Source organism: Mobula hypostoma, chromosome X2, assembly GCF_963921235.1.
Source record: "Mobula hypostoma chromosome X2, sMobHyp1.1, whole genome shotgun sequence".
NCBI lineage: Eukaryota > Metazoa > Chordata > Chondrichthyes > Myliobatiformes > Myliobatidae > Mobula > Mobula hypostoma.
In genome coordinates, this window is record NC_086129.1 from 48404070 (window position 1) to 48432009 (window position 27940).

At 43.0% G+C, this 27940-nt stretch overlaps 2 protein-coding genes across 12 annotated transcripts in view; one reads left to right on the plus strand and one right to left on the minus strand.

Annotated features, from left to right (window-relative positions):
- The window catches only part of LOC134341013 (proprotein convertase subtilisin/kexin type 7-like), a 323082-nt gene that overhangs the window by 6611 nt on the left and 288531 nt on the right, over positions 1-27940 (minus strand). For all 7 annotated transcript variants that reach the window (XM_063038716.1, XM_063038711.1, XM_063038717.1 and 4 more), the window contains one exon: positions 8874-8968. In XM_063038716.1, coding sequence (XP_062894786.1) covers positions 8874-8968 — 95 coding nt within the window. The remainder of the gene's footprint in view (positions 1-8873; positions 8969-27940) is intronic.
- On the plus strand, positions 2-27477 carry LOC134341016 (uncharacterized). Of its 5 annotated transcripts, none has more exons than XM_063038722.1 (3): positions 2-125; positions 1699-1918; positions 9421-27477. In XM_063038722.1, the coding sequence occupies exon 3, from the start codon at positions 10563-10565 to the stop codon at positions 11511-11513; it is 951 nt and encodes a 316-aa protein (XP_062894792.1). In that variant the 5' UTR covers positions 2-125; positions 1699-1918; positions 9421-10562; the 3' UTR covers positions 11514-27477. The 5 variants fall into 5 exon arrangements, 4 of the variants coding, with proteins under 4 accessions (XP_062894792.1, XP_062894794.1, XP_062894795.1 ...); XR_010016699.1 differs by lacking the exon at positions 2-125 and having other exon boundaries at positions 135-1918; positions 9421-22796; positions 22844-27477; XM_063038724.1 differs by lacking the exon at positions 2-125 and adding an exon at positions 2291-3531 and having other exon boundaries at positions 135-1918.

The window sequence follows — 27940 nt, forward strand, 5'->3', positions numbered from 1 at the left end:
AAGACAGAGAGCAGAGAGAGGATGAGCACTTTAGATTGGAGCAAGATGTAACATGCGCCATGGTAGCGTAGTGGTTACAGCGACACTCGGGACGTCCAAGCTTGGAGTTCAATTCCACGTCCTCTGTAAGTAGATTGTACATCCTCCCCACGGGATGAGTGGGTTTTCTCCAGATGCTCCGGTTTCCTCCCACAGTCTAAAGACGTACCGTTTAGAAGGTTCACTGGTCAGTGTAAATTGTTCTGTGATTAGGCTAGGGTTAAATTAGTGGGTTGCTGGGCAGTGTGGCTTGAAGAGCTGGAAGCGCCTGTCCCATGCTGTATCTCTAAACTAAAATAAAATCTGTGGCCAAATATCATACTTTTGTAACAGATTAATGCTTAAAATCATCCTTCAACTGTTTTATGTTATTAAGTATTAATCCACAAAATTCTGCATCTACTCTGAATATAAGAACATAAGAAATAGGAGCAGGAGTAGGCCATCCGGCTCATCGAGCCTGCCCCGCTATTCAATAAGATCATGGCTGATTTGTCCGTAAACTCAGCTCCATCTACCTGCCTTCTCCCCATAACCCTTAATTCCCTTACTATGTAAAAACCTATCTAACTGTATCTTAAATATATTTAGTGAAGAAGCCTCAACTGCTTCCCTGGGCAGAGAATTCCACAGGTTCACCACTCTCTGGGAAAAACAATTTCTCCTCATCTCCGTCTTAAATCTTCTTCCCTGCATTAAGAATTTTCTATGCTTAACTGAGATGTACCCCAGGCTACTGTGGGAGGTGAGGGAGGAGATTGCTGAGCCTCTGGCGATGATCTTTGCATCATCAATGGGGATGGGAGAGGTTCCGGAGGATCGGAGAGTTGCGGATGTTGTTCCTTTATTCAAGAAAGGGAGTAGAGACAACCCAGGAAATTATAGACCAGTGAGTCTTACTTCAGTGGTTGGTAAGTTGATGGAGAAGATCCTGAGAAGCAGGATTTATGAATATTTGGAGAAGTATAATATGATTAGGAATCGTCAGCATGGCTTTGTCAAGGGCAGGTCGTGCCTTACGAGCCTGATTGAATTTTTTTGTAGTATATACGGATTTCAGCAAAGCATTTGATAAGGTACTCCATACAAGGCTTAAAGTAAGGAGGCATGGGATCCAAGGGGACATTGCTTTGTGGATCCAGAACTGGCTTGCCCACAGAAGGCAAAGAGTGGTTGTAGACGGGTCATATTCTGCATGGAGGTCAGTGACCAGTGGTGTGCCTCAGGGATCTGTTCTGGGACCCCTACTCTTTGTGATTTTTATAAATGACCTGGATGAGGAAGTGGAGGGATGGGTTAGTAAATTTGCTAATGACAGAAAGGTTAGGGGTGCTGTGGATAGTGTGGAGGGCTGTCAGAGGTTACAGCGCGACATTGATAGGATGCAAAACTGGGCTGAGAAGTGGCAGATGGAGTTCAACCCAGATAAGTGCGAAGTAGATCATTCTGGTAGGTCAAATATGATGGCAGAATCTATACCTTACTAAAATTCTCATTCTGTTTATCTGTTTGTCGGTTTGTCTGTCTGTGCCCTCAAATTAGCCCAAACGCTGCATTAAAGCGGCACTTTTTGACTAAATGGACTTAAAATGCGCTAACTTACAGAATGCATACAGAGGTCAGGGTTATATTCATTTAAAATTGCTCACTCGTCAACAGGCCCCACTTTCCACACCTGATTCCAGCTTTCATGGAAACTGCGACGCGACACCACGACGCACGAGAAGGGCCAGCCTCAGCAGCACCTCACGATGCTCACAGCAGTGACACCAACCGCAGCAAAAGGGCAGGGCAGCTTATTTCGAGCGGTCACATTCTGTGAATCACCATCAGCATGTGCAGGATTGGGACAGATCAAACTGCAACCCATCAATAAGAGGTAATTAAATCTTATCGTAATGAAGTACTTCGATACACCCTATTTCCAGATTCTACACTTGGACTAATAAGAGATGGGAAAGAAGGATGGGGAAATGAGTGGAGGACTACTCCGGGATTTTTGAAGCAAATGATCTGGGTTGAGTGTACAGTACTATATACTAAGACAAACGTTTGACTAACTGATGCTAAATAATACTGGATGTACTTGTTCCGACTTACTTAGTAAGAGAACTTAACGGTTTTTTTTCGATCCCGATCCACAATAACCTACACACATCCTCCCATATACTTTAAATCATCTCTAGATTACTTATAATACCTAATACAATGTAAATGCTATGTAAAATAGTTGTCATACTGTGTTGTTTAGGGAATAATGACAAGACAAGTGCTGGAAGAGCACTTCCAGGTTTTCTCGATTCGCGGTTGGCTGAATTCGCACATGTGGAACTCGCGGATAAGGAGGGCCGACTGTATACGAATATGTGTGCGACTGCTTGGAAAGGAATCTCCCTTCAATGATTTTCATTGATGCACCAGGAGGAACGGGCAAGACATTTATCATCAACTTGATCCTCGCTAAAGTTAGGGGAGATGAAGGTGTTGCTATTGCTGTAGCATCATCCGGTATTGCCTGGTGGTAGGACAGCGCATTCAAGATTCAAGATACCCCTCAAAGACAATGACCATGCCCTTTGTAACATCGATATAAACACCACTACTGCAAATTTACTCCGAAATGAGAGGCTTATTGTCTGGGATGAGTGCCCCATGATTCGGAGGGAGAGCTTCGAAGCCGTGGACCGGACTCTTCGTGATGTATGCGGCAAGAATGAGGCCTTCAGGGGTATTTTAACCATTTGCTGTGGCAATTTCTGACAGCTTCTAGCAGTTGTGAAACGAGGAAATGATGCTGATGTGGAGAATTCATGCATAAAAAAATCCTAGTTATGGAGAAGCTTCATCAAGTTTCAATTGAAGAAAAACATGCAATTGAGTGAGGGAGAAGGACGATATTCTGAGTCCTTATTGGATGATAGAGAAGACAAGATTGAGAAAAATGAAAACGATGAAATTGAATTACCTGAAGATATGATTCTACCAGCAAAAACTATAGAAGAATGTATTGATTTCATCTACCCGACATTTGACAATCCTGCAGAACCGTTCTCGAGGAATTTTATCTTGGTTCCTCTCAACGAAATGATGAGAAAAATAAACTTCACATGCATTAGACATTTCCCTGGAACCATGAAAGAATACTGTTCCTTCAATGTCGTAAGTGAAAGAGCTAAAGCCACTCATTTTCCAACAGAATTCCTTGATTCGGTTGAACTCTCTGGATTGCCACCACAGAAACTGGAATTGAAGAGGGGATCTCCCATCATTTCAATGAGGAACTTGGATCCACCAAGGCTTTGCAATGGAACGTGAATGATGGTGGAAGAACTGCACGACAATCTCATTGTAGCAAAGATAAACATTTGTGCGTTCAAAAATGACATTGTCATGATCCCAAAAATTACTCTCAGTTTATCAGAAGGGGAAGATGTCCCTCTTCAGCGGAGCCAGTTCCCGATACAGTCATGCTTTGCTATGACTATACATAAGGTGAAGGCCAAACCATGGAGAATGTGCTGACTTATCTAGAGAAACCGGTATTCCAGCATGGTCAGCTGTATGTGGCTTTAAGCCGGGGAAAAACATAGAACATAGAACACAGAATAGTACAGCACATTACAGGCCCTTCAGCCCACAATGTTGTGCCGACCATCAAACCCTGCCTCCCATATAACCCCCCACCTTAAATTTCTCCATATACCTGTCTAGTAGTCTCTTAAACTTCACGAGTGTATCTGCCTCCACCACTGACTCAGGCAGTGCATTCCACGCACCAACCACTCTCTGAGTAAAAAACCTTCCTCTAATATCCCCCTTGAACTTCCCACCCCTTACCTTAAAGCCATATCCTCTTGGATTGAGCAGTGGTGCCCTGGGGAAGAGGCGCTGGCTGTCCACTCTATCTATTCCTCTTAATATCTTGTATACCTCTATCATGTCTCCTCTCATCCTCCTTCTCTCCAAAGAGTAAAGCCCTAGCTCCCTTAATCTCTGATCATAATGCATACTCTCTAAACCAGGCAGCATCCTGGTAAATCTCCTCTGTACCCTTTCCAATGCTTCCACATCCTTCCTATAGTGAGGCGACCAGAACTGGACATAGTACTCCAAGTGTGGCCTAACCAGAGTTTTATAGAGCTGCATCATTACATCGCGACTCTTAAACTCTATCCCTCGACTTATGAAAGCTAACACCCCATAAGCTTTCTTAACTACCCTATCCACCTGTGAGGCAACTTTCAGGGATCTGTGGACATGTACCCCCAGATCCCTCTGCTCCTCCACACTACCAAGTATCCTGCCATTTACTTTGTACTCTGCCTTGGAGTTTGTCCTTCCAAAGTGTACCACCTCACACTTCTCCGGGTTGAACTCTATCTGCCAGTTCTCAGCCCACTTCTGCATCTATCAATGTCTCTCTGCAATCTTTGACAATCCTCTACACTATCTACAACACCAGCAACCTTTGTGTCGTCTGCAAATTTGCCAACCCACCCTTCTACCCCCACATCCAGGTCGTTAATAAAAAATAAATGAAAATGTTAGAGTATTCTCGAAGGGTGGCAGATCAACCAGAAGTGTTGTCATCAAAAGTGTCCTTCGTTAAACGAGGGGGATCTATATTTGTCTTGCTACGCATCTTTTTTCTTTAACAAACTGAGTTTTAATTCTTTAATTTCCAAAGCAAAGCGATAGCAATAGCATTCAGGGAAATTTAATGATCATTCTGGTCACATCAGACGCTCAAAGCAGCTGCGCAGATTGACTCTGTGGTTAAGACGGCATATGGACACTGTTCGGTTTTGAAATGCTCAAAGAGAAACACTTATTAGAAAAACAAGGCTTTTACCGGTATTTACAGATGTGACAGTATGTTAATAGGACAGTTAAAAATGTAACCAAGGCAAGTACATGTCTGATAGAGCTACTTAGAAAAGCATATAATTCAGACAACGGTAATAGAATCATTTCAAGTGTGTGCAAGGGTTTGTCAAATCTTAAAACACATTCGACTTCATACTTTAAAACAAAATGGGAGAAGGAAGGAGGGATAATAATATCTGAGGAAGACTGGACAATAATATGGAGGTATCAATGGAAGTGTACCTGTTCACAGAAATGGAGGGAGTTCGGGTGGAAAAACTTGATATTTTATTATACCCTCTCAGAAATCCCATTATGATAGTAACCCCCACTGTTTGCTGGAGAAATTGTGGAAATCAAAATGTGAACCATTATCATATTTTCTGGGAATGCCCCATTATCACAGACTATTGGAGTGGGATACACAATACCCTACAAGACATCTTTAAATGTGAAATACCCTTAGAGAGCAAGACCATATATTTTGGGTATGTACCTCAAGAATGGTTGAAAAGAGATAAATATTTAATGAATGTACTGCTGGTGGCTGGTAAAAAGACTCTTACCAGGAAATGGTTATCACAGGAGAGCCCAACTCTAAATGTATGGATGGAAATTACAATGGACATTTACAAAACGGAGAAGATAACAGCATCTGTTAATCATAAGTTGAAACAATTTTATTCATACTGGGAAAAATAGTTTAACTACATAACACCTCATAGGCCTGATTTTATTCTCAAATCAATGACTATGTTTTTAAAAAAAGATCACTCCCTACTCTGTACATAGTTTTCTCCTTTTGCTTGTTCTTTCTTTCCTCTCTTTTCTATAAGTGTATACCTCAGATAAATATTATGTAGAGATTTGTGACAAATATGATTATATGATATATATGTACAGTATCTGAAATACATCTTATGGAAATGTTTGTTTGATGATGAAATTCAATAAAAAATAAATTACAAAAAAAAAGAAGGCATACGGTGTATTGGCCTTCATTAATTGTGGAATTGAATTTAAGGAGCCGAGAGGTAATGTTACAGCTATATAGGACCCTGGTCAGACCCCACTTGGAGTACTGTGCTCAGTTCTGGTCACCTCACTACAGGAAGGATGTGGAAACCATAGAGAGGGTGCAGAGGAGATTTACAAGGATGTTGCCTGGATTGGGGAGCATGCCTTATGAAAACAGGTTGAGTGAACTCAGCCTTTTCTCCTTGCAGTGACGGAGGATGAGAGGTGACCTGATAGAGGTGTATAAGATGATGAGAGGCATTGATCGTGTGGATAGACAAAGGCTTTTTCCCAGGGCTGAAATGGTTGCCACAAGACGACACAGGTTTAAGGTGCTGGGGAGTAGGTACAGAGGAGATGTCAGGGGTAAGTTTTTTACTCAGAGTGGTGAGTGCATGGAATGGGCTGCCGGCGACAGTGGTGGAGGCGGATACGATAGGGTCTTTTAAGAGACTTTTGGATAGGTACATGGAGCTTTGAAAAATAGAGGGCCATGGGTAAGCCTAGTAATTTCTAAGGTAGGGACATGTTCGGCATAACTTTGTGGGCCAAAGGGCCTGTATTGTACTGTAGGTTTTCTATGCTTCTATGTTTCTAAGTGAGATTACCTCCTATCCCTCTAGATTCTGGAGAGTATAGGGCCAGATCTGATTAATCACCCTCATACAACAATCCCCACATACTGGGAATGAATGCAGTGAACCCTTGTGCATTCTATTGGAAATATCTTGCCTTGTTGATAAGGAGATCATCCACACAATATTTGTGCTACACTCTCACCAGTGCCCTGTAGAATTGCATTTAGCCATCTTTACTGTTTAAATCCCATTGCAATAATGTCCAAAATACCACTTGCCCTCCTTTTTGCTTACTGTACCTGCACATTACATTTTCAGTGGTTCCTTTACTAGAAGACACAGCTCCTTCTGTTCAGCAAGTCACTATATTTTTTCACCAAAATAATGATCTCAAATGTTTCTGCATTATAGTCCATCTATCAGGTTCCCATTTTTTCAGTTTGCCTTTCTATATCCCCCCACCCCCGAAGCTTCCTTACCATCAACCTCCTTGTGCAACTGGATCCTGGATTACCTCACTTGCAGACCCCACTCAGTTCGGATTGGCAAAAACACGATCTCCACCAGCACAGGTTCACCACAAGGCAGTGTGTTTAGCCCTCTGCTCTACTTGTTTTATTCTTATGACTGTGAGTCTAAGCACAGCTCCAATGTCATATTTAAGTTTGTTGACGACACCACTGTTGCTGGCTGAAACAAAGGTGTTGAAGAATCAATTTATAGGAGGGAGACTGAAAATCTGGCTCGGTGGTGCCACAATAACAACCTCTTACTTAAAGTCAGTAAGACCAAAGAGCTGATTATAGACTACAGGAGGAAGAATCTAGTCCCCATTGAGGGATCAAAGGTGGAGAGGGTCAGTAACTTTACATTCCTTGGCATGATCATATCAGAGGATTTGTCGTGGGTCCATATAACCATATAACAATTACAGCACGGAAACAGGCCATCTCGGCCCTTCTAGTCCGTGCTGAACTCTTACTCTCACCTAGTCCCACCGACCTGCACTCAGCCCATAACCCTCCATCCATTTCCTGTCCATATAGCTGTCCAATTTAACTTTAAACAACAACATCGAACCTGTCTCAACCATAAATGTCATTACAAAGAAGGCTCAACAGCACCTCTACTTTCTTAAAAGTTTGCATAGATTCAGAATGTCATCTAAAACTTTGACAAACTTCTATAGATGCACAGTGGAGAATATTCTGACTGGCCATGTACAGCCTGGTATGGAAACATCAATGTCCAGAAACGAAAAAGTCTTCAGAAAGAGGTGGATGCAGCCCAGTCCATCATAGGTAAGGCTTCCCCCACCATTGAGCATATTTACAAGGAGCGCTTCCACAAGAAAGCAGCATCTGTCAATGATCCCACCATCCAAGCCATGCTCTCTTCTCACTTCTACCATCGAGTAGGAGGTAAGATGCCTTATGTCCCACACTACCAGGTTCAGGAACAATTATCACCCTACAACCATCAAGGTCCTGAACTGGTGTGGATAACTTCACTCACCTCAACACTGAACTGATTCCACAAACTACAGATTCGCTTTCAATGACTCTACTACTCATGTTCTCAGTATTAGCTTTTTAAGATTTGCATAACTTGTCTTTTTTATGTATAGCTTTCATAAATTCTATTGTATTTTTTTATTTTCCTGTAAATGCCTGCAAGAAAATGAATCTCAAGGTAGTGTATGCTGACATAAACAGTATGTACTTTGATACGTTTGAGAAATCGATGCTCATGCCATCAGTTTGGAGGCTATGCAAGTAAGAATATGAGGTTATTGCTCCTCTAACCTGAGAGTGACCTCATCATGGCAGTAGAGGATACCATGAACAGACAAGTCAGAATATGAATAGGAAGTTGAATTGATATGGTTAGCCATTTAGTAATTTCTCCCCCATCTCTTCTCTGCTTTTCCATTCCCCATTCTGATTTCCATCTTACCCCTTCTCTTTTCACCTGCCTTTCACCTCCCACTGCTTCCCCTCCTCCTTCCCTTTCCTCCATGGTCCACTTTCCTTTGTCTTTAGCCTATCACCTCCCAGCTTCTCACTTCATCACATTTCCCCGCACCCACCCACCTTCCTCCTCACCTGGTCTCACCTATCACTTGCCAGCTTGTAAACCTTTCACTCCTCCCTTCCTCCTTATTCTGAATGCTGTTTCCAGTCCTGACGAAGAATCTTTGCCCAAAACATTGACAGTTTATTCCTCCCTCTATAAATGCTACCTGATCTGCTGAGATCCTCCAGCATTTTGTGTGTGTTGCTCTGGATTTCTAACAGCTGCAGAATCTTGTGTTTGTGATGTTACATTGATTCTGTGTTGAGTTACTTCATTTCCTATGGCCTCCGCACTTACCCAAATCACGAATGACCAACTTGTAGATGCCTTGTGCCCTCTCACCCCAGCATCGCACTGTGGAATACATCCAGTCAGTGAGGCCAGAATCATCTCTGTAAGGAGGAAAGCAAGGACTGGAGTTAATCTACCTTCACAGTTAAATGGGTGATTTGTAAGCTCACTTAGCAAAACTGTTTACAAATCATGGTGCGGGCTGTTAATCCACTCGAGTTCGGCTACACATCTTGGCCTGTTTCTGTGCTTTTAGTGCTCTACGACTCTATAACCATTCCCTTCCCATGCCACATTCATTACTGACCGCATGAGTAAATGATTACCACACCTAGAGAGGCAGAATTGAACACTATGGCACTCAGTATCCAAAATATCATTTTACTCAAACCAATCTGCCAAATGATCAGAATCAGAATCAATCCAGTTTAATATCAATGGCATACAGTATGTCGTGAAATTTGCTAACTTTATAGCAGCAGTACAATGAAATACATGATAAATAAATATAGAGAAAAAATTGAATTACATTAAATATATTTGTGTTACGCAGGTGAGAAGCTCCTAGAAACTTCAGCAGTCTAATGAACAAGGAGGCAATTAAATGAGAGAGAGAGAGTACGGTGCGAGCTGAGACACGAGCTGGGAAGTCACCATGGTAACAGCTCAGAGTGGTTGATCTAACGGACACTGGAATTTTGGATGGATTATAAAAAGTTGATCCTTCGGTCTAATAACGACAGAGGAGACACGACACGGGAGAACTGCGGAAGCTACCCGAGAAACCACTGGTGGAGTTTAAGACCACCACGAGGGTGGAGGCGATGGACCGATTAATTTCGACCCGTGATTACCAGTGCGGGTAAGAGCTTGCCTGTGGAGGTCTGCTGGTGGTGAACCCGTGCTGTGGGTTAGTAGACCGTTCCCTAGAAGGGGCTCTGTCCATTTGTGTCTGTGTGGGGGTCACACAGAGTGACTCTGAAGACTTCGGAAGTAAGAACAACTAAAGCTGCCAACTTGAACATCAACTCAATTAACTCTCTCTCTCTCCATCAACTCGACTCGACGCAACACAAAGTGAACTGAACTGCTTAAACTTAACTGACACCGTAAGACTGGTATCTACTCCTGGACTATTATTTTTTGTATCCACACACTCATTTACGGATATATATATATAAAAAATAGTTTATAACCTATATTTTATTATTCGGTTTAATGATATTAATTCGTAGTAGCAATAAATATAGTCTTAATTTATAGTAAATTAGACTCCAGGTGTGTTCCATTTCTGCTGGTCCTTTTCAACCCGTCATGGGGTTCGTGACAAAATTGGGGCCTGCGTCCGGGATCTGAACAAGTTTGGTTGGAGCCAATTTTCGAAATTGTGTGGGGGCTTGTCTTGATTGGGGAAATCCCTTGTAATTAATCTGTGTGTGGAAAACAGCAGAAATGGAAGCTAGTGAATTTATAGAGAACCCTACTCCTCTGTTTTTGAGGAGAGCCAGAAAGGAGGTTCTATGTGACATTGCTAAGAAATGGAAACTTTCCGGAATACAGAAGAGTATGACGAAGGCAGGAATTCGGAGGAAAATAGCTGAATATTGTGTTGGGAAAGAGTTATTTGAGGAGGAGTCGCTACAGTAGTTTCCGATAGGTGACGAGGAGACCCTGTTACGACTAGAACATTTAAGAATGGAGAGACTTAAGGTCGAGGCTGCAGAGGCAGATAAACAGAGGGAGTTTGAGAGGGAGATGCGGCGTCAAGAGGGTCAAGTGTCAGTCCATGGTGACAAGAGGGGTGTATCCATTAATGTCAGTCAGGAAGTTAAGTTGGTACCTCTGTTTGCTGAAGAAGACGTTGATAGGTACTTCCTACATTTTGAGAAAGTGGCTGAGAACAGGAAGTGGCCGCGGGAAGACTGGGCAGTATTGCTGCAAAGTGTGTTAAAAGGGAAGGCGCAGCAAGCATATTCTGCCTTATCTGTGACCGAGTCGACTAATTATGATACTGTGAAGGAGGCTGTGCTTAAGGTCTATGAGATGGTGCCAGAAGCGTACCGACAGAAGTTTCGGGGTTTGAGGAAGTCTGGGAACCAGACATATATAGAGTTTGCCCATGAAAAGGAGAGGTACTTTGATCGGTGGTGTCCCTCGAAAGAGGTAGACGAGGACTACCACAAAGTGAGACAGCTGATGCTGATCGAGGAATTTAAAGAGTGTGTCCCTAGTGCGATACGGACATACATAGAAGAGAAAGAGTTTGAGACTCTTTCCGCGGCCGCTAGGAAAGCGGATGAGTTTGCCCTGAATCACAAGATTAAGTTTTTCCCAAGCAAGTGTTATCAGAAGAGTTACCGGGATAATCCACCGAGTAAAACAGAACACAAGGCAGGAGCTAGGTACAGAGGTAAAGAGGAGGGGAAACCAACCAAAAATAAGTTTTCCAGTTTTACCTGTTACTACTGCAGAAAGCCTGGCCATGTGGCATCTAACTGTCTTATTCGGAAGAAAGAAATGGGAAAGGAGAGGGGGGAACCTCCGACATGTGTGCGCCGGCGGCTGAGACCACACGAAGGAAGGTGGGGTCTGGCCGAGTTCAGGAAGGGATTGAGTGGTTTATTATCAAGGGTTTTGTGTCTGTGAAGGAGGGGTCACCCCTAGTTCCAGTGAGAATCTGGCGCGATACTGGAGCCTTTCAGTCACTGATATTAAGTGATGTCTTAGAATTTGGTGACGAGCTAACAACAGACCAAGTGAATACTCTGGAAGGTATTGGCAAGGGAACAGAGGTTGTGCCTTTGCACAAAATAATTTTGAAATGTGACTTAGTGTCTGGACCAGTTGAGACAGGGATACCCCCTAAATTACCAATAGCTAATATGGATGTCTTGTTGGGAAATGACCCGGCAGGAAAAGATGTATACCCAGGGTTACAGCTAACATGCCGGCCTGCTGTTAGTGAGACAAGTGCAGACAGTGAACTTTATCCCGCATGCGCGGTCACAAGAAGTATGACAAGGACGGCTGCAGAAGTGAAGCGATCTGGACGGGGAGGGGTCAGGTGCCCGCGATAGCAAAGACAGGGGTACGGATCCTACTGACTTATCTGAAACTTTTCTACCGACTGTGTTCGACCAGGACTCAGGTAGTGAGGTGGATAAGAGGGGTTTGTCATTGTCCAGGCGGAAGCTTGTGGAAGAGCGGGATAGGGTCCTGAGATTGCAGTTTTAAAAGAGACAGCTCTTTCTGAGGATGAAATTCAGAGGGAGTCAATGGGTTACTATCTGAAGGATGGGGTATTGATGAGGAAGTGGAGACCACCGACGGTACCTGCCTTTGAGGATTGGGCCGTGGTGCACCAGGTGGTGGTTCCGAAGGGTTACCGTACAGAAATGTTAAAGATGGCTCATACAATGCCTTTAGGGGGACATCTTGGAGTTAGAAAGACAGGGCACAAGGTTTTGAAAAAATTTCGTCGGCCGGGTATAAGAAAGGATGTGGCGGGTTTTTGTAAAACTTGTCACACATGTCAAGTGGTAGGGAAACTGAATCAGACCAGCCCAAAAGCGCCACTTCGCCCCATACCAGCTTTTAACGAACCTTTCTCCAGGGTCATTGTGGATTGTGTTGGCCCACTGCCAAAGACTGCAGGAGGCCACCAATACCTGTTAACCATTATGTGCGCTGCCTCTAGGTTCCCAGAAGCAATACCGCTCAGGAACCTAAAGGCGAAAACAGGGGTGAAGGCACTTATTAAGTTCTTCACGTTAGTGGGTCTGCCCAAGGAGATACAATCCGATCAGGGCAGTAATTTTACATTGGGTGTATTCCAACAGATAGTTACGGCACTGGGAGCAAAACAAATTTTGTCCACGGCATACCATCCCCAATCCCAGGGTGTGATAGAGAGGTTTCACTCTACCCCAAAAACCATGATTAAAACGCGCTGTATGGAAAACGGGGAACATTGGGATGAGAGTATACCTTTACTCCTATTTGTGATAAGAGATTCGATCCAGGAATTGTTGGGGTTCAGTCCGCTTGAGCTCGTGTTCGATCATAGGCCTCAAGGACCTTTGACCTTACTGACAGAGCAATGGTCTGATAAGGAAGTGCGAATTGGTATATTGGATTATGTCTTGTGGCCTTGCGAAACACAATCTCCAAGACTCCCAGGCTGATATGAAGCGCTGGTACGACAGACAGGCGAGGTTGGAGATAAAGTCTTGGTTTTGTTTCCCTTGGAGAATAACCCTCTCCAGGCTCAATTTAGTGGACCTTACGAAATAATGAGGAAAATTGATGAGCTGAACTATGTTATCAGGACAACTGGTAGAAGGAAGACCACTCAATTAGTGCATGTGAGCCTGATCAAACCTTATTTTGATTCTAAACCTGTATCAGTTGGGGTCACGACCAAACAAGACCCAGCTGCAAAGACTAGCCCAGAGATAACGGGGGAGTGTAATGAGCAGTGTCTGGTTTCAGCTCGACTCAAGAATGCTAGTGTTTTGGAGAATATAGACAGTAAAATTAATCACCTGGAACCGAAACAACAGCAACAGATAAAGGTGCTAATTGGGAAACATTCCGATCTATTCCCAGATACACCAAGGCAGTGTAGTATAGCTACCCATGATGTCATTGTGGGGCAGGCTGATCCAGTGAAACAGCACCCCTACAGGATTAATTTAGAACGTAGTAAAGTAGTGGAACAGGAAATCGAATATATGTTGGCCAATGGTATAATCAGGCCATCCACCTCTGCGTGGGCTTCCCCGTGCGTGATAGTTCCCAAGCCTGATGGTACAATGAGATTTTGCACAGATTATAGAAAGGTCAATGCAATAACTAAAACAGATGCTTCCCCTATTCCCAGAATAGATGACTGCATCAATAGGGTAGGATAGGCTAAGTACCAAACAAAAATTGACCTGCTAAAAGGGTACTGGTGCGTTCCCTTAACCGATAGGGCTCGAGAGATATCGCCATTCGTCACCCCCTCGGGGTTGTATGAGTATAATGTGATGCCTTTCGGGATGAAGAATGCCCCGGGACATTCCAACGTATGATAAACTCTGTGATCCAAGGCTTGAAGAATACTGGGGCATACATTGACGATTTAGTAGTATGGAACGACACGTGGGAGGAACACATTGTAACAGTAGAGAAATTATTTGATCGGCTCTCTAAAGCTAATCTGACAGTGAACCTTGCCAAGAATGAGTTTGGTCACGCCAGGGTCACATATCTTGGTTACGTAGTGGGTCAGGGTCAACTGGCTCTTGTGAAAAGGAAAGGTCAGGCCATCGCTGATGTACCCATTCCAATGGGTAAGAGAGCCTTGAGAAGGTTTTTAGGTATGGTGGGGTAATATCGACAATTTTGCAAGAAGTTTGCGGATATTGCCCTTCCACTGACAAGACTGTTGAGAAAGCGTGGACGATTTGTGTGGGATGAGCGTTGCCAAGAGGCGTTCGAATGGTTAAAGGGTATTCTGTGTCACCATCCAGTGCTAAAGGCACCAGACTTCACCAAGCCGTTCTCCTTAGCGACGGACGCTAGCGATGAAGCTGTAGGGCCGGTGCTATTACAGAGAGGAGATGATGGTATTGAACATCCAGTGGCATACTTTTCCAAAAAGTTTAACGTGCACCAGAAAAATTACTCAACAATAGAAAAGGAATTGCTGTCCCTCATTTTTGCATTACAACATTTTGAGGTGTACGTCAGTCCCGCACAAAGGCCGGTAGTGGTGTACACTGACCACAACCCTTTGGTGTTTTTAGATAAGATTAAAGATCGAAATTGATGATTATTAAACTGGAGCCTGTGTTAACAGCGGTTTGATATCGAGATAAGACACTTAAGGGGTACGGACAATATCATTGCGGATTTTCTATCCTGCTGTTAAAAATGCTGACGAATTGTGTAAGTGCTTAATGTGCACTCTGTGAAGTGGAATGTAGTGCTTGGTGTGTAGAATCTGTGAGTGAGCAAAATTTTGCTTGAAGATCAAAATTTTCCCAAAAGGGGGAAGGTGTCACGCCGGTGAGAAGCTCCTAGAAACTTCAGCAGTCTAATGAACAAGGAGGCAATTAAATGAGAGAGAGAGAGTACGGTGCGAGCTGAGACACGAGCTGGGAAGTCACCATGGTAACAGCTCAGAGTGGTTGAGCTAACAGACACTGGAATTTTGGATGGATTATAAAAAGTTGATCCTTCGGTCTAATAACGACAGAGGAGACACGACACGGGAGAACTGCGGAAGCTACCCGAGAAACCACTGGTGGAGTTTAAGACCACCACGAGGGTGGAGGCGATGGACCGATTAATTTCGACCCGTGATTACCAGTGCGGGTAAGAGCTTGCCTGTGGAGGTCTGCTGGTGGTGAACCCGTGCTGTGGGTTAGTAGACCGTTCCCTAGAAGGGGCTCTGTCCATTTGTGTCTGTGTGGGGGTCACACAGAGTGACTCTGAAGACTTCGGAAGTAAGAACAACTAAAGCTGCCAACTTGAACATCAACTCAATTAACTCTCTCTCTCTCCATCAATTCAACTCGACGCAACACAAAGTGAACTGAACTGCTTAAACTTACCTGACACCGTAAGACTGGTATCTACCTCCTGGACTATTATTTTTTGTATCCACACACACATTTACGGATATATATATATATAATAGTTTATAACTTGTATTATTCAGTTTAATGCATTTCTGCTGGTCCTTTTCAACCTGTCACAGGGTTCGTGACATATGTCTATTAAATAGTTAATTTAAAATAAGTAGTTCAAAATCAGAAATAAAAAGGTAGTGAAGCAGTGTTCAATGTCCATTTAGAAGTCCGATAGCAGAGGGGAAGAAGCTGTTCCTGAATCGCTGAGTGTGTGCCTTCAGGCTTCTGTACCTCCTACCTGATGGTAACAATGAGAAAAGGGCATGTCCTGGGTGCTGGAATTCTTTAATAATAGACGCTGCCTTTCCGAGACACTGCTCCCTAAAGATGTCCTGGGTACTTTGTAGGCTAGTGCCCAAGATGGAACTGACCAGATTTACAACCTTCTGCAGCTTGTTTTAGTCCTGTGCAGGAGCCCCTCCATACCAGACAGTGTTGCAGCCTGTCAGAATGCTCTCCACGGTCACTTCTTTATAACTACATCGATATGCTGGGACCAGGTTAAATCCTCAGAGATCTTGACACCCAGGAACTTGAAACTGCTCACTCCTCCACTTCTGATCCCTCTATGAGGATTGGTTTGTGTTCCTTCGTCTTACCCTTCCTGAAGTCCACAGTCAGCTCTTTGGTCTTGCTGATGTCCTGTTTGGATTTGATCCTGATGATAAAATGGTTACATCCTGTTTGGATTTTATACACAGGAGAAATATCCAATCACAACCAAAAATCCAAAATACAACAGAAAATGCTTGGAAGGCTTAGAATGTCAAGCAGTATCTGTGGAGAGAGAAATGGAGTTAAACATTCCATTCTGCTCCCCTCCTTTCTTTATACCTTCTCATCCCACTGGCCCTTACCACCACATCTCTTTCCCCTCTCTCACCCTCTCCATCTGCTTATTCCTCCCACTGGTTCCCCTTCCCACCTCCCTCCCTTTAATCTGTGGCCCACTGTCCTCTCCTATCAGATTTCATTTTCATCATGCCTTTGTCATTTATATCTCTCACCTCCCAGCTTCTTCTGTCATTCCCACTCTGCCTCTCCCTCATCTGCCTCTCACCTCCCTCCTCCTCACCTGGATCCACCCATCTCCTGCCAGCTCTTGCTTCACCCCTTTCCCCCACCTTTTTATACTGGCCATCTCCCTTTCTTTTCAGTCCTTGACCCAAAACATTAACAGTCTATTTTCCTCCACAGATGCTGCCTGGCCTGCTGAGCTCCCCTAATTCCTTTGTGTGTTGCTCCAGGTTTCCAGCATCTGCACTTTCGTATGTCTTCAAAGGTGTTAATGTTTCAGGGTGAGACCTTTTCACTGGAACAGACCTGATACAATTATATCAAATGCAAAACATAAATCATTACAGCACAATACAGGCCCTTTGGCCCACAGTGTTGTGCTGACCTTTTAACCTACTCTAAGATCAATCTAACCCTTCCCTGCTACATAGCCCTCCATTTTTCTATCATCCGTGTGCCTCTGCAAGAGTTACTTAGATGTCCCTAATATATCTACCTCTACCACCACACCTGGCAGGGTGTTCCCTGCACCCACCACTCTTTGGGTAAAAAACGTACCTTTGACATTCCCCCTATACTTTCCTCCAATCACCTTAGAATTATTCCTTTCATCTTAGTCATTTCTGCCCTGAAAAAAAGTTTTTGGCTAGATCTATGCTTCTTGTCATCTAGTATACCTCTATCAAGTCACTTACATCCTCCTTGGCTCCAAAGAGAAAAGCCCTATCTTGTTCAACCTATCCCCATAAAGCATTCTTTCTAATCCTGGTAAATCTCCTCTGCATCCTCTCTAAAGCTTGCACGTACTATATAATGAGGCAACCAGAACTGAACACAATATTCCAAGAGTGGTCTAACCAGAGTTTTACAGAGTTGCAACATTACCTCACAGCTCTTAGACTCAATTCCAATGAAAATCCATTAAAATCTCTCTGCATAGATGCTGATTTTCTGGATGTTTTCAGCATGACATCCCACACCACCAGTTCAGGAACAGTTACTACCCCTCAACCATCAGGCTATTGAACCAGAGCCGATATCTTCACTCACCCCATCACTGAACTGTTCCCACAACATATGGACTCACTTTCAAGGACTCTTCATCTCATGTTCTCGATGTTTATTGTTTACTTATTTATTATTATTATGATTTATTTTTTCTCTCTTCTTGTATTTGCACAGTTTTGTTGTCTTTTGCACACTGGGTCAGTGCTGTTGGGTGTGGTCTTTCACTGACTCTATTGTGTTTCTGGTATTTCCTGTGTATGCTCACAAGACAATGAATCTCAGGGTTGTATATGGTGACATACTGTATATGCACTTTGATAATAAATTTACTTTGAACTTTGAAATAATTATGTTGCTTGCATTAAGCTTACATCTTTTCTTTGAATAGGACATCTTATTAATTATTTCTGTTTGGGTTCTAGCGAACATTATGTAACTAAGTAACCATATTAAATGTTCCAGTGCAAACATTTTGCCTTTGGAGTGAATGTTGTTACCTTGATGCCAGACTGCACATAATAACATTATACACCATGTCCTTCATTACCTTGCATTGGAGCAAAATAAAAAAAATACTTACAGTAAGTATAAGCAAAACCCAAGGCTAAGATTATTAAAATGTACACACAACCAGAAATAATGTAGACTACATTCTTAGCAGTGTTCAGCAACACAAGAGGAAGTTTTTTTAAAAAAACAGAGTTCTCTAAGAGACAAATTGCTTGCTGAAAAACAGCAAGAAAAATATCAGACTTATTCAAATGTCTCAGATTTGAGACATTCCTTGTGGGTTCTATAAATTTTATGGGCAAGCTTGATACTCACAAGTATTGGCTATTGTATAAACATTTTAAAATCTCAGATTGCTTCATCATAACAGTTTGTTGAGTTTAACCATTGTGTGCCCACCAACGCTTTCAAAAGTGAGTGGATACATGCCACAAAAGTTATACCACTGAAGAATCCCGTTCAGCCAATGACTACTGCATCAACACACTTCGTTGGAGATTTCGATGTACATGTGATAAATAAACCTGAATCTGAAGACAAAGCCCAATATCTGTGAATTTGCAAGTCCATTGGAGGCTGGAATCGGCCTCTCATGGTGTTGGAAGACCATAAGATATAGGAGCAGAAGTAGGCCATTCGGCCCATCGAGATTGCTCTGCCATTCAATCATGGGCTGATCCAATTCTTCCAGTCATCCCCACTCCCCTGTCTTCTCCCGATACCCTTTGATGCCCTGGCTAATCAAGAACTTATCTATCTCTGCCTTAAGTGCACCCAATGACTTGGCCTCCACAGCCGCTCGTGGCAACAAATTTACCACCCTCTGACTAAAGTAATTTCTCCACATCTCTCTTCTAAATGGACTTCCTTCAATCCTGAAGTTGTGCTGTCTTGTCCTAGACTCCTCCATCATGGGAAATAACTTTGTCATATCTAATCTGTTCAGGCCTTCTAACATTCGGAATGTTTCTCTGAGATCCCCCTTCTTTCTTCTGAACTCCAGGGAATACAGCCCAAGAGCTGCCAGACGTTCTTCATACAGTAACCCTTTCATTCCTGGAATCATTCTTGTGAATCTTCTCTGAACCCTCCCTAGTGTCAGTATATCCTTTCTAAAATAAGGGGCCCAAAACTGCACACAATACTCCAAGTGTGGTCTCACGAGTGCCTTATGGAGCCTCAACTTCACACCCCTGCTCTTATATTCTATACCTCTAGAAATGAATGCCAACATTGCATTCACCTTCTTCACCACTGACTCAACCTGGAGGTTAACCTTTAGGGTATCCTGCACAAGGACTCCCAAGTCCCTTTACATCTCTGCATTTAGAATTCTCTTCTCATCTAAATAATAGTCTGCCTGTTTATTTCTTCCACCAAAGTGCATGGCCATACACTTTCCAACATTGTATTTCATTTGCCACTTCTTTGTCCATTCCCCTAAACTATCTAAGTTTCTCTGTTTCCTCAACACTACCCGCTCCTCCACTTATCTTTGTATCATCAGAAAATTTAGCCACTAATCCATTAATCCTATAGTCCAAATCATTGACATATATCGTAAAAAGCAGCAGTCCCAACACCGACCCCTGTGGAACTCCACTGGTAACCGGCAGCCAGTCAGAATAAAATCCCTTTATTCTCACTCTCTGTTTTCTGCCTATCAGCCAATGCTGCACCCATGCTAGTAACTTCCCTGTCATTCCAAAGGATCTTGTCTTGCTAGGCTGCTTCATGTGCGGCACCTTGTCAAAGGCCTTCTGAAAATCCAAGTACATCACATCTACTGCATCTCCTTTGTCTACCCTGCTTGTAATTTCCTCAAAAAATTGCAGTTGGTTCGTTGGGCAGGATTTTCCTTTCAGTCCAGAGCCAGCATGGTTTCTTATCTTGTCATGTGCCCCCATAGCACATCTCTCATTGCTCCTCAGATGTTGCAGGTGAGTAATTTTCCTGATCTACTGGGTTCTTTTGGAGAGGCTACCAACATAATGCTGTTGGGAAGAGGTTTTCAGGACCTGGACCCAGAGATGATGAAGGAACAGCAATATATTTCCAAGCAACACACACAAAATGTTGGAGGAACTCAGCAGGTAAGGCAGCATCTATAGAGAGGACTAAACAGTTGACTTTTACAGTCAAGTCCCTTCGTCAATATATTTCCAAGTCAAGAGGAGTGTATGTCTTGAAGGAGAACATACCGGTGGTGGTGTTTCTCTATGCCTTCTTGGTGGTAAGGTTCAGAGTTCAAAGTAAATTTGTTATCAAATGTGGTAATGAATCAGCTTATAGGAGAGAAACTGAAAATCTGGCTGAGTGGTGCCATAACAACAATCTCATTATTATGTTATTATTTCAGAGTACCTGTCCTGGACCCAGCATGGAAGTGCAACTATGAAGAAAGCACGAAAGCACCTCTACCTCCTTAGGAGTTTTCAAAGATTTGACATAATATCTAAAACTTTGACAAACTTATACAGATATGTGGTGGAGAGTATATTGACTGGCTGCATCACAGTCTGGTATGGAAACATCAATGCCTTTGAATGGAAAATCCTACAAAAAGTAGTGGATATGGCCCAGTCCATCATGGGTAAAGCCCTCCCCATCGTTGAGCACATTTACAAGGAGTGCTGTCACAGGAAAGCAGCATCTATCGTCAGGGACCCCACCACCCAGGACATGCTCTCTTCTCACCGCTGTCATCAGGAAGAAGGTACAGGAGCCTTAGGACTCACACCACCAGGTTCAGGAACAGTTACTACCCCTCAACCATCAGGCTCTTGAACCAGAGGGAATAACTACACTCAACTTCACTTGCTCCGTGATTGAAATGTTCCCACAACCCAAGGACTCACTTCTAAGGACTTTTCATCTCATGTTTTTGATATTCATTGCTTATTTATTTATTATTATTTCTTTCTTTTTGTATTTGCAGTTTGTTGTCTTGTTGAACACCAAGTTGGTGCGGTCTTTCATTGATTCTATTATGGTTAATATTCCATGATGGATCTATTGAGTATGCCTGCACGAAAATGAATCTCAGGGTTGTGTATGGTGGCATATATGTACTTTGAACTACCTATATACAACCTTCAGATTTGTCTCCTTACAAACAGCCACAAAACAAAGAAACCTATTAGAACCCATTAAAAACGGTTTTCTTTTTAAAATCAAAACCCCCACGTGCAGACAAAAAACAAATCGTAGGTTTGGGAGGTGGTGTTGGTGTGGCGTCAGCAAATATCTGCAGTGCATTTTGTACGTGCTACACACTGTAGCCACTATGGTGGCATGTTCCCTCTAATTTGTAATGACAAGTGTGCGCAAAAATCTTGTGCTGTGCAATTTTTTACCCAGTGACAACAACATGCAAGCCCTGAATTTTATATATAGAGGTATTCATTTTAACAGCAAGCAAAACATTGTCAATAAGAATTTTGATCTCCTCTGGGTTTGATTGTTTTCACTGTTGTTCATCTGCACTCTCACAAAACATACATAGCAGGCCTGTAGCGGGTAATAAAGGATTTTATCGCCAGAGCTTTTGCACATCATCCATATGCGATTTGCGTGTCCTCATAATCTAATCTAATCTAAATGATGCCTTAAAAAAGTCAAGTTTCCAAATATTACTCCAGTTCTTCCAACTTGCATATTCTCCAGCAACTTCTGCATTCTGACAATACACACAGGTAACACCAGTTTCTGTATTGCACATAAATATTTCTCGCAACTGCACGTTCCTGACCTCATTGCTCATGTTGTTCCATTGTTTAAAAAGGGTTCTAAGAGTAAACCTGACAATTATCGGCCTGTGAGTTTGACGTCAGTGGTGGGTAAATTGATGGAAAGTATTCTTAGAGATGGTATATATAATTATCTGGATAGACAGGGTCTGATTAGGAACAGTCAACATAGATTTGTGCGTGGAAGGTCATGTTTGACAAATCTTATTGAATTTTTTGATGAGGTTACTAAGAAAATTGACAAGGGTAAAACAGTGGATGTTGTCTATATGGACTTCAGTAAGGCCTTTGACAAGGTTCCACACGGAAGGTTAGTTAGGAAGGTTCAATCGTTAGGCATTAATATTGAAGTAGTAAAATGGATTCAGCAGTGGCTGGATGGGAGATGCCAGACAGTAGTGGTGGATAACTGTTTGTCAGATTGGAGGTCAGTGACTAGTGGTGTGCCTCAGGGATCTGTACTGGGTCCAATTTGTTTGTCATATACATTAATGATCTGGATGATGGGATGGTAAATTGGATGAGTAAGTATGCAGATGATATTAAGATAGGTGGAGTTGTGGATAATGAAGTAGGTTTTCAAAGCTTGCAGAGAGATTTAGGCCAGTTAGAAGAGTGGGATGAAAAATGGCAGATGGAGTTTAATGTTGATAAATGTGAGGTGCTACACTTTGGTAGGACTAATCAAAATAGGACATACATGGTAAATGATAGGGCATTGAAGAATGCAGTAGAACAGAGGGATCTAGGAATAATGGTGCATAGTTCCCTGAAGATAGGAATCTCATGTGGATAGGGTGGTGAAGAAAGCTTTTGGTATGTTGGCCTTTATAAATCAGAGTATTGAGTATAGGAGTTGGGATGTAATGTTGAAATTGTACAAGGCATTGGTAAGGCCAAATCTGGAGTATTGTGTACAGTTCTGGTCACTGAATTATAGGCAAGATGTCAACAAAATAGAGAGAGTACAGAGAAGATTTACTAGAATGCTACCTGGGTTTCATCTCCTAAGTTACAGAGAAAGGTTGAACAAGTTAGGTCTTTATTCTTTGGAATGTAGAAGGTTGAGGGGGGACTTGATAGAGGTATTTAAAATTACGAGGGGGATAGATAGCATTGACGTGGATAGGCTTTTTCCATTGAGAGTGGGAGAGATTCAAACAAAAGGACATGAGTTGAGAGTTAAAGGGCAAAAGTTTAAGGGTAACATGAGGGGGAACTTCTTTACTCAGAGAGTGGTAGCTGTGTGGAACGAGCTTCCAACAGAAGTGGTTGAGGCAGGTTCAATGTTGTCATTTAAAGTTAAATTGGATAGGTATATGGACAGGAAAGGAATGGAGGGTTATGGGCTGAGTGCAGGTCGGTGGGACTAGGTGAGAGTAAGAGTTGAGCATGGACTAGAAGGGCCGAGATGGCCTGTTTCCGTGCTGTAATTGTTATATGGTTATATATGGTCAAGCAGTTTCTACTGTTTCATTAACTCATTCCGCTTTAAATGAACTAACAGTTCTTTTGCGCTTCATGGCCTTTGCTTCTTTGAAATTCGACACAGTGAATCAATAATTTCTTCAATAAAAACAGTACAAATCAGCCAGTTCTAAAATTTGCAGACAAATTATCGCAAACGCCACGTTGTCAACACCGTCCGCATCTGAAACCGGAAAGGAAATGTGATTGTGTACAATTGTGAAATATACTTAACATGCCAACAAGGTGGAGGGTGACAACTTTTTGTGCACAGTTTAAATTCCTTTGTGTGCTAGTGGCAAAAGATGTGCGCACGTGCACACACGCAAACCTTAGAGGGATCATTGGTGGGGCAAATGAATGAATAGGACAGCATACCAATCAAACAGGTTGCTTTACCCAGGAAGATGTCAGGTTTCTTGAACATAATTGGAACTGCATTCATTTGGTTAAGTGGAGGGAACTCCATTACATTCCTGACATGCCTGTAGATGATGGTGTCAGAAGGTAAATCATTCACTGCAATATGTCCAATATCCCAGAACACATCCTACACAGTCAAGGCAGTAGAAAGGGACAGCTCCTGGACATCCACATCTCACAGGATCTATTCTGGGTCAAACATATTGATGCAATCACACCAATGACAAAACATCATTAGGAATTTGAGGGGATTTGGTCGGTCTAGCGAATTTCTACAGATGAACTGTGGAGAGCTTTCTGACTGGAGGTATGATTATCTGGTATAGAGGCTCCAATGCGTAAGATCGGAAAAAGCAGCAGGAAGTTGTAAATTCAGCCAGCTCCATCATGGGCACGAGCCTCCCCAGCATCAAGGACACCTTCAAGAGACAATGTCTCAAAAAGGTGGCATCCATGAGTAAGAACCCCCATCACCCAGGTCATGCCTTCTTCTCATTGCTGCCATCAAGGAGGAGGTACGGGAGCCTGAAGACACACCATTAGATTTCTGAATGGTCCATTAACCCAAGACCATTTTTGCATATTTATTTATTTTTATATATTTCTATCATAATTTATATTTTTATGTATTGCACTGTACTGCTGCCACAAAACAACAAGCGTCAGTGATATTAAACCTGATTGTGATTCTGCTCTCATAGTCAGAGGATTCTGTGGTTGGTTTGGTAATGGTGGCCCACAGGAATTCGACAATGGTAATGCTACGGAATATCAATAATAGTTATTTACCCTCTCCTTTATTGGATTGTGACAACAATCTAGGAGTTACAAGCATACTGCTACCAGAGTTATTTAAATATTGAATTTAAGTGTTTTTGCTTGCCATGATGGGACACTGTGGATGCTGGTCAGGTAAATTGAATTAGATGACAGCTACCTAGGTGGAATATGATGTGCTGCTCCTTCAGCCTGAGTTTGGCCTCACAGGAGGCCATGGACACACATGTTAGAATCACCCCGCTTCCCCCTCACCTGGCTTCACATATCACCTGTCAGCTTGTCCTCCTCCCCCTGCCCCCAGCCTCTTATTCCAGCTTCTTCACCCTTCCGTGGAAACCACAGAAAGGGTGCAGAGGAGATTTACAAGAATGTTGCCTGGATTGGAGAGCATGCCTTATGAGAACAGGTTGAGTGAACTTGGCCTTTTCTCCTTGGAGTGACAGAGGATGAGAGGTGACCTGATAGAGGTGTATAAGATGATGAGAGGCATTGATTGTGTGGATACCCAGAGGCTTTTCCCCAGGGTTGAAATGGCTAGCACAAGATGGTATATTTTTCAGGTGCTTGGAAGTAGGTACAGAGGCGACATCAAAAGTAAGTTTTTTTACGCAGAGAGTGGTGAGTGTGTGGAATGGGCTGCTGGCGGCGGTGGTGGAGGCGAATACAATAGGGTCCTTTAAGAGTCTCCTGGACAGGTACATGGAGCTCAGAAAAATAGAGGGCTATGGGTAACCCTCGGTAATTTCTCAGGTAAGGACATGTTTGGCACAGCTTTGTGGGCCGAAGGGCCTGTATTGTGCTGTAGGTTTTCTACGTTTCTTCCTTTCCAGTCCTGATGGCGCGCTGGTGTTGGAAGCATAGCAACATTTAGGGGCTCTCTGGGCACATTGCCTTATTCCTGTGGGAAACATTAAACATTAAAGAGGGGTCTGACAGCTGAGGAGCTGTGAAGTCACAGCCCGGCGGTCTGTGACACTACTTGAGCCACCACTTTGTGGCAATGCTGCTATATTTGTCTGTGTTTTTCCCCACTCTTTAAAGTTTACACTACATAATGCACTGATCAAGAACGCAAGGTTATTTTGCACTGTATTTCTTGTGTATATATACTCACTCAATGACCATACCTTGGACACCTGCTCATTAATACAAATATCTAACCAGCCAATCATATGGCAGCAACTCAATGCATAAAAACATGCAGACATGGTCAAGAGGTTCAGTTGTTGTTCTGACCAAACATCAGAATGGGGAAGAAACATGATCTAAGTGACTTTGACTGTGCAATGATTGTTGGTGCCAGACAGGGTGGTTTGAGTATCCTGAGATTTTCACACACAACAGTCTCTAGACTTTACAGAGAATGATGTGAAAGACAAAAAAGCATCTGGTGAGCAGCAGTTCTGTGGGTGAAAACACCTTGTTAATGAGAGAGGTCAGAGGAGATTGGCCAGACTGGTTCAAGCTGACAGGAAGGTGACAGTAACTCAAATAACCACACGTTACAACAGTGGTGTGCTGAAGAGCATCTCTGAATGTACAACACATTGAACCTTGTGATTCATTTTCTGGCAGGCATTTACAGGGCAATAAAGATATACGATAGAATTTATGAAAAAAATATTACACATAAACAGAGACTGATGAACAACCATTATGCAAAAGAAGACAAACTATGCAAATACAAAACAAAATAATAATTAAGTAATTCTGAGAACATGAGTTGTAGAGTCCTTGAAAGTGCGTCTATAGTTTGTGGAACCAGTTCAGTGTTGAGGTGAGTGGAATTATCCATGTCGGTTCAGGAGCCTGATGGTTGAGGGGTAATAACTCTTGCTGAACCTGGTGGTGTGGAACATGAGGCTCTTGTACCTCCTTCCTGATGGCAGCAGTGAGAAGAGAACGTGGTCTGGATGGTGGGGGTTCCTGATGATGGATGCTGCCTTCCTGTGGCAACACTCCTTGTAGATGTACTCAGTGGTGGGGAGGTAGACAATATTGACAAGAATTAGGCCTAAATGACAAGAAAATGATTGATGTGCAAGTAGATGAACGTAATTTGAGATACAGCTGTTAAAAGAAGCCTCTGTGTGGCCAATAGCTCAGTACTGCGTTGTGTACATGAGGTAAAAAAGCTCCAGCAAAAAATGTCTAAATATCGTAAGTCAGGCCTGTACATTCTGTATGCCTCTGGTGCAATTAGTTCCTGCAGTGTGCGTCAGTCAGGAGAAATGTTGTCTGTTCCAGACAAGACACTCTATCCACTGTCAGTAAACTGTGGCTTATTAATTCTTACCTTACCGCAATGAGCTGCTTTCAGGCAGAGAATAGCTACAGCTGGTTTCCATTTCTGCCCAGGGACTGGGCTTTTGGTCGGTTCAAGCACAGCAGTAATTACCTGGTTCTTTTTTTTCATATTTGAATTAGAATGAGATTAGTTGCTTCACTGCCAACATGATTGTAATGTCAAAACCAGATTTATCTTGCTTCCCCTCGCCTTCCCCCACCCCCACCACCAATGAAAGAAAGTATTACGTCAGCTGGATACAGCTAATGGCCGTACGTCACCCATGGAACATGCTGCCTGGTCCAAAGGCTTCTGACCATGGAGATGAGTTTGAAGTACAAACACAAGAAAATCTGCAGATGTTGGAAATCTAAGGAACACACCAAATGCTGGAGGAGCTCAGTAGGTCAGGCAGCATCGATGCAAAAGAGTAAACATTCGATGTTTCAAGCCGAGACCCTTCACCAGAAATCGATGTTCATTCTGATACGTCAATCCATGGCCTCCTCTACTGTCATGGTGAGGCCACACTCAGGTTGGAGGAGCAACACCCTGTATTCCATCTGGGCAGCCTCCAACCTGATTGCATGAACATTAATCTCTCAAACTTCCAGTAATGCCGGCCCCTTCACCATTCTCCATCCCCTCTTTCCTCTCTCACCTTATCTCCTTCACCAATCGACTTCCCATTTCCTTACTTCATCCTCCCCCCCACCCCGGTTTCACCTCTCATCTTGTGGTTCTTCCTCCACTCCCCCCACCTTCTTACTCTGACTTCTTATCCTTTTCTCCAGCCCTGACGAAGGGTCTTAGCCCGAAACGTTGATTGTTTACTTTTTTCCATAGACGCTGCCTGGTCTGCTGAGTTCCTCCAGCATTTTGTGTGTGTTGCTCTCCACATTCACTCTATCTAGGCCTTTCGATATTCAAAAGTTTTCAATGAGATCCTCTCCATCATTCCTCTAAATTCCAGCGAGTACAGGCCCAAAGCCAACAAATGCTCCTTATACGTTAAGCATTTCATTCCTGGGATCATCTCCTCTGGACCCTCTCTAATGCCAGTGCATCCTTTCTTAGATAAGGCGCCTTCACGAGAAAAATTCACTGGCCTGCTGCACTTCATCCATTTAATACTTCTCTTGTGCCTTGAAG

What these genes read in the sequence shown, in the direction of transcription:
- LOC134341016 (XM_063038722.1), top strand. Translation starts at nt 10,563, where the DNA reads ATGGAGAGACTTAAGGTCGAGGCTGCAGAGGCAGATAAACAGAGGGAG.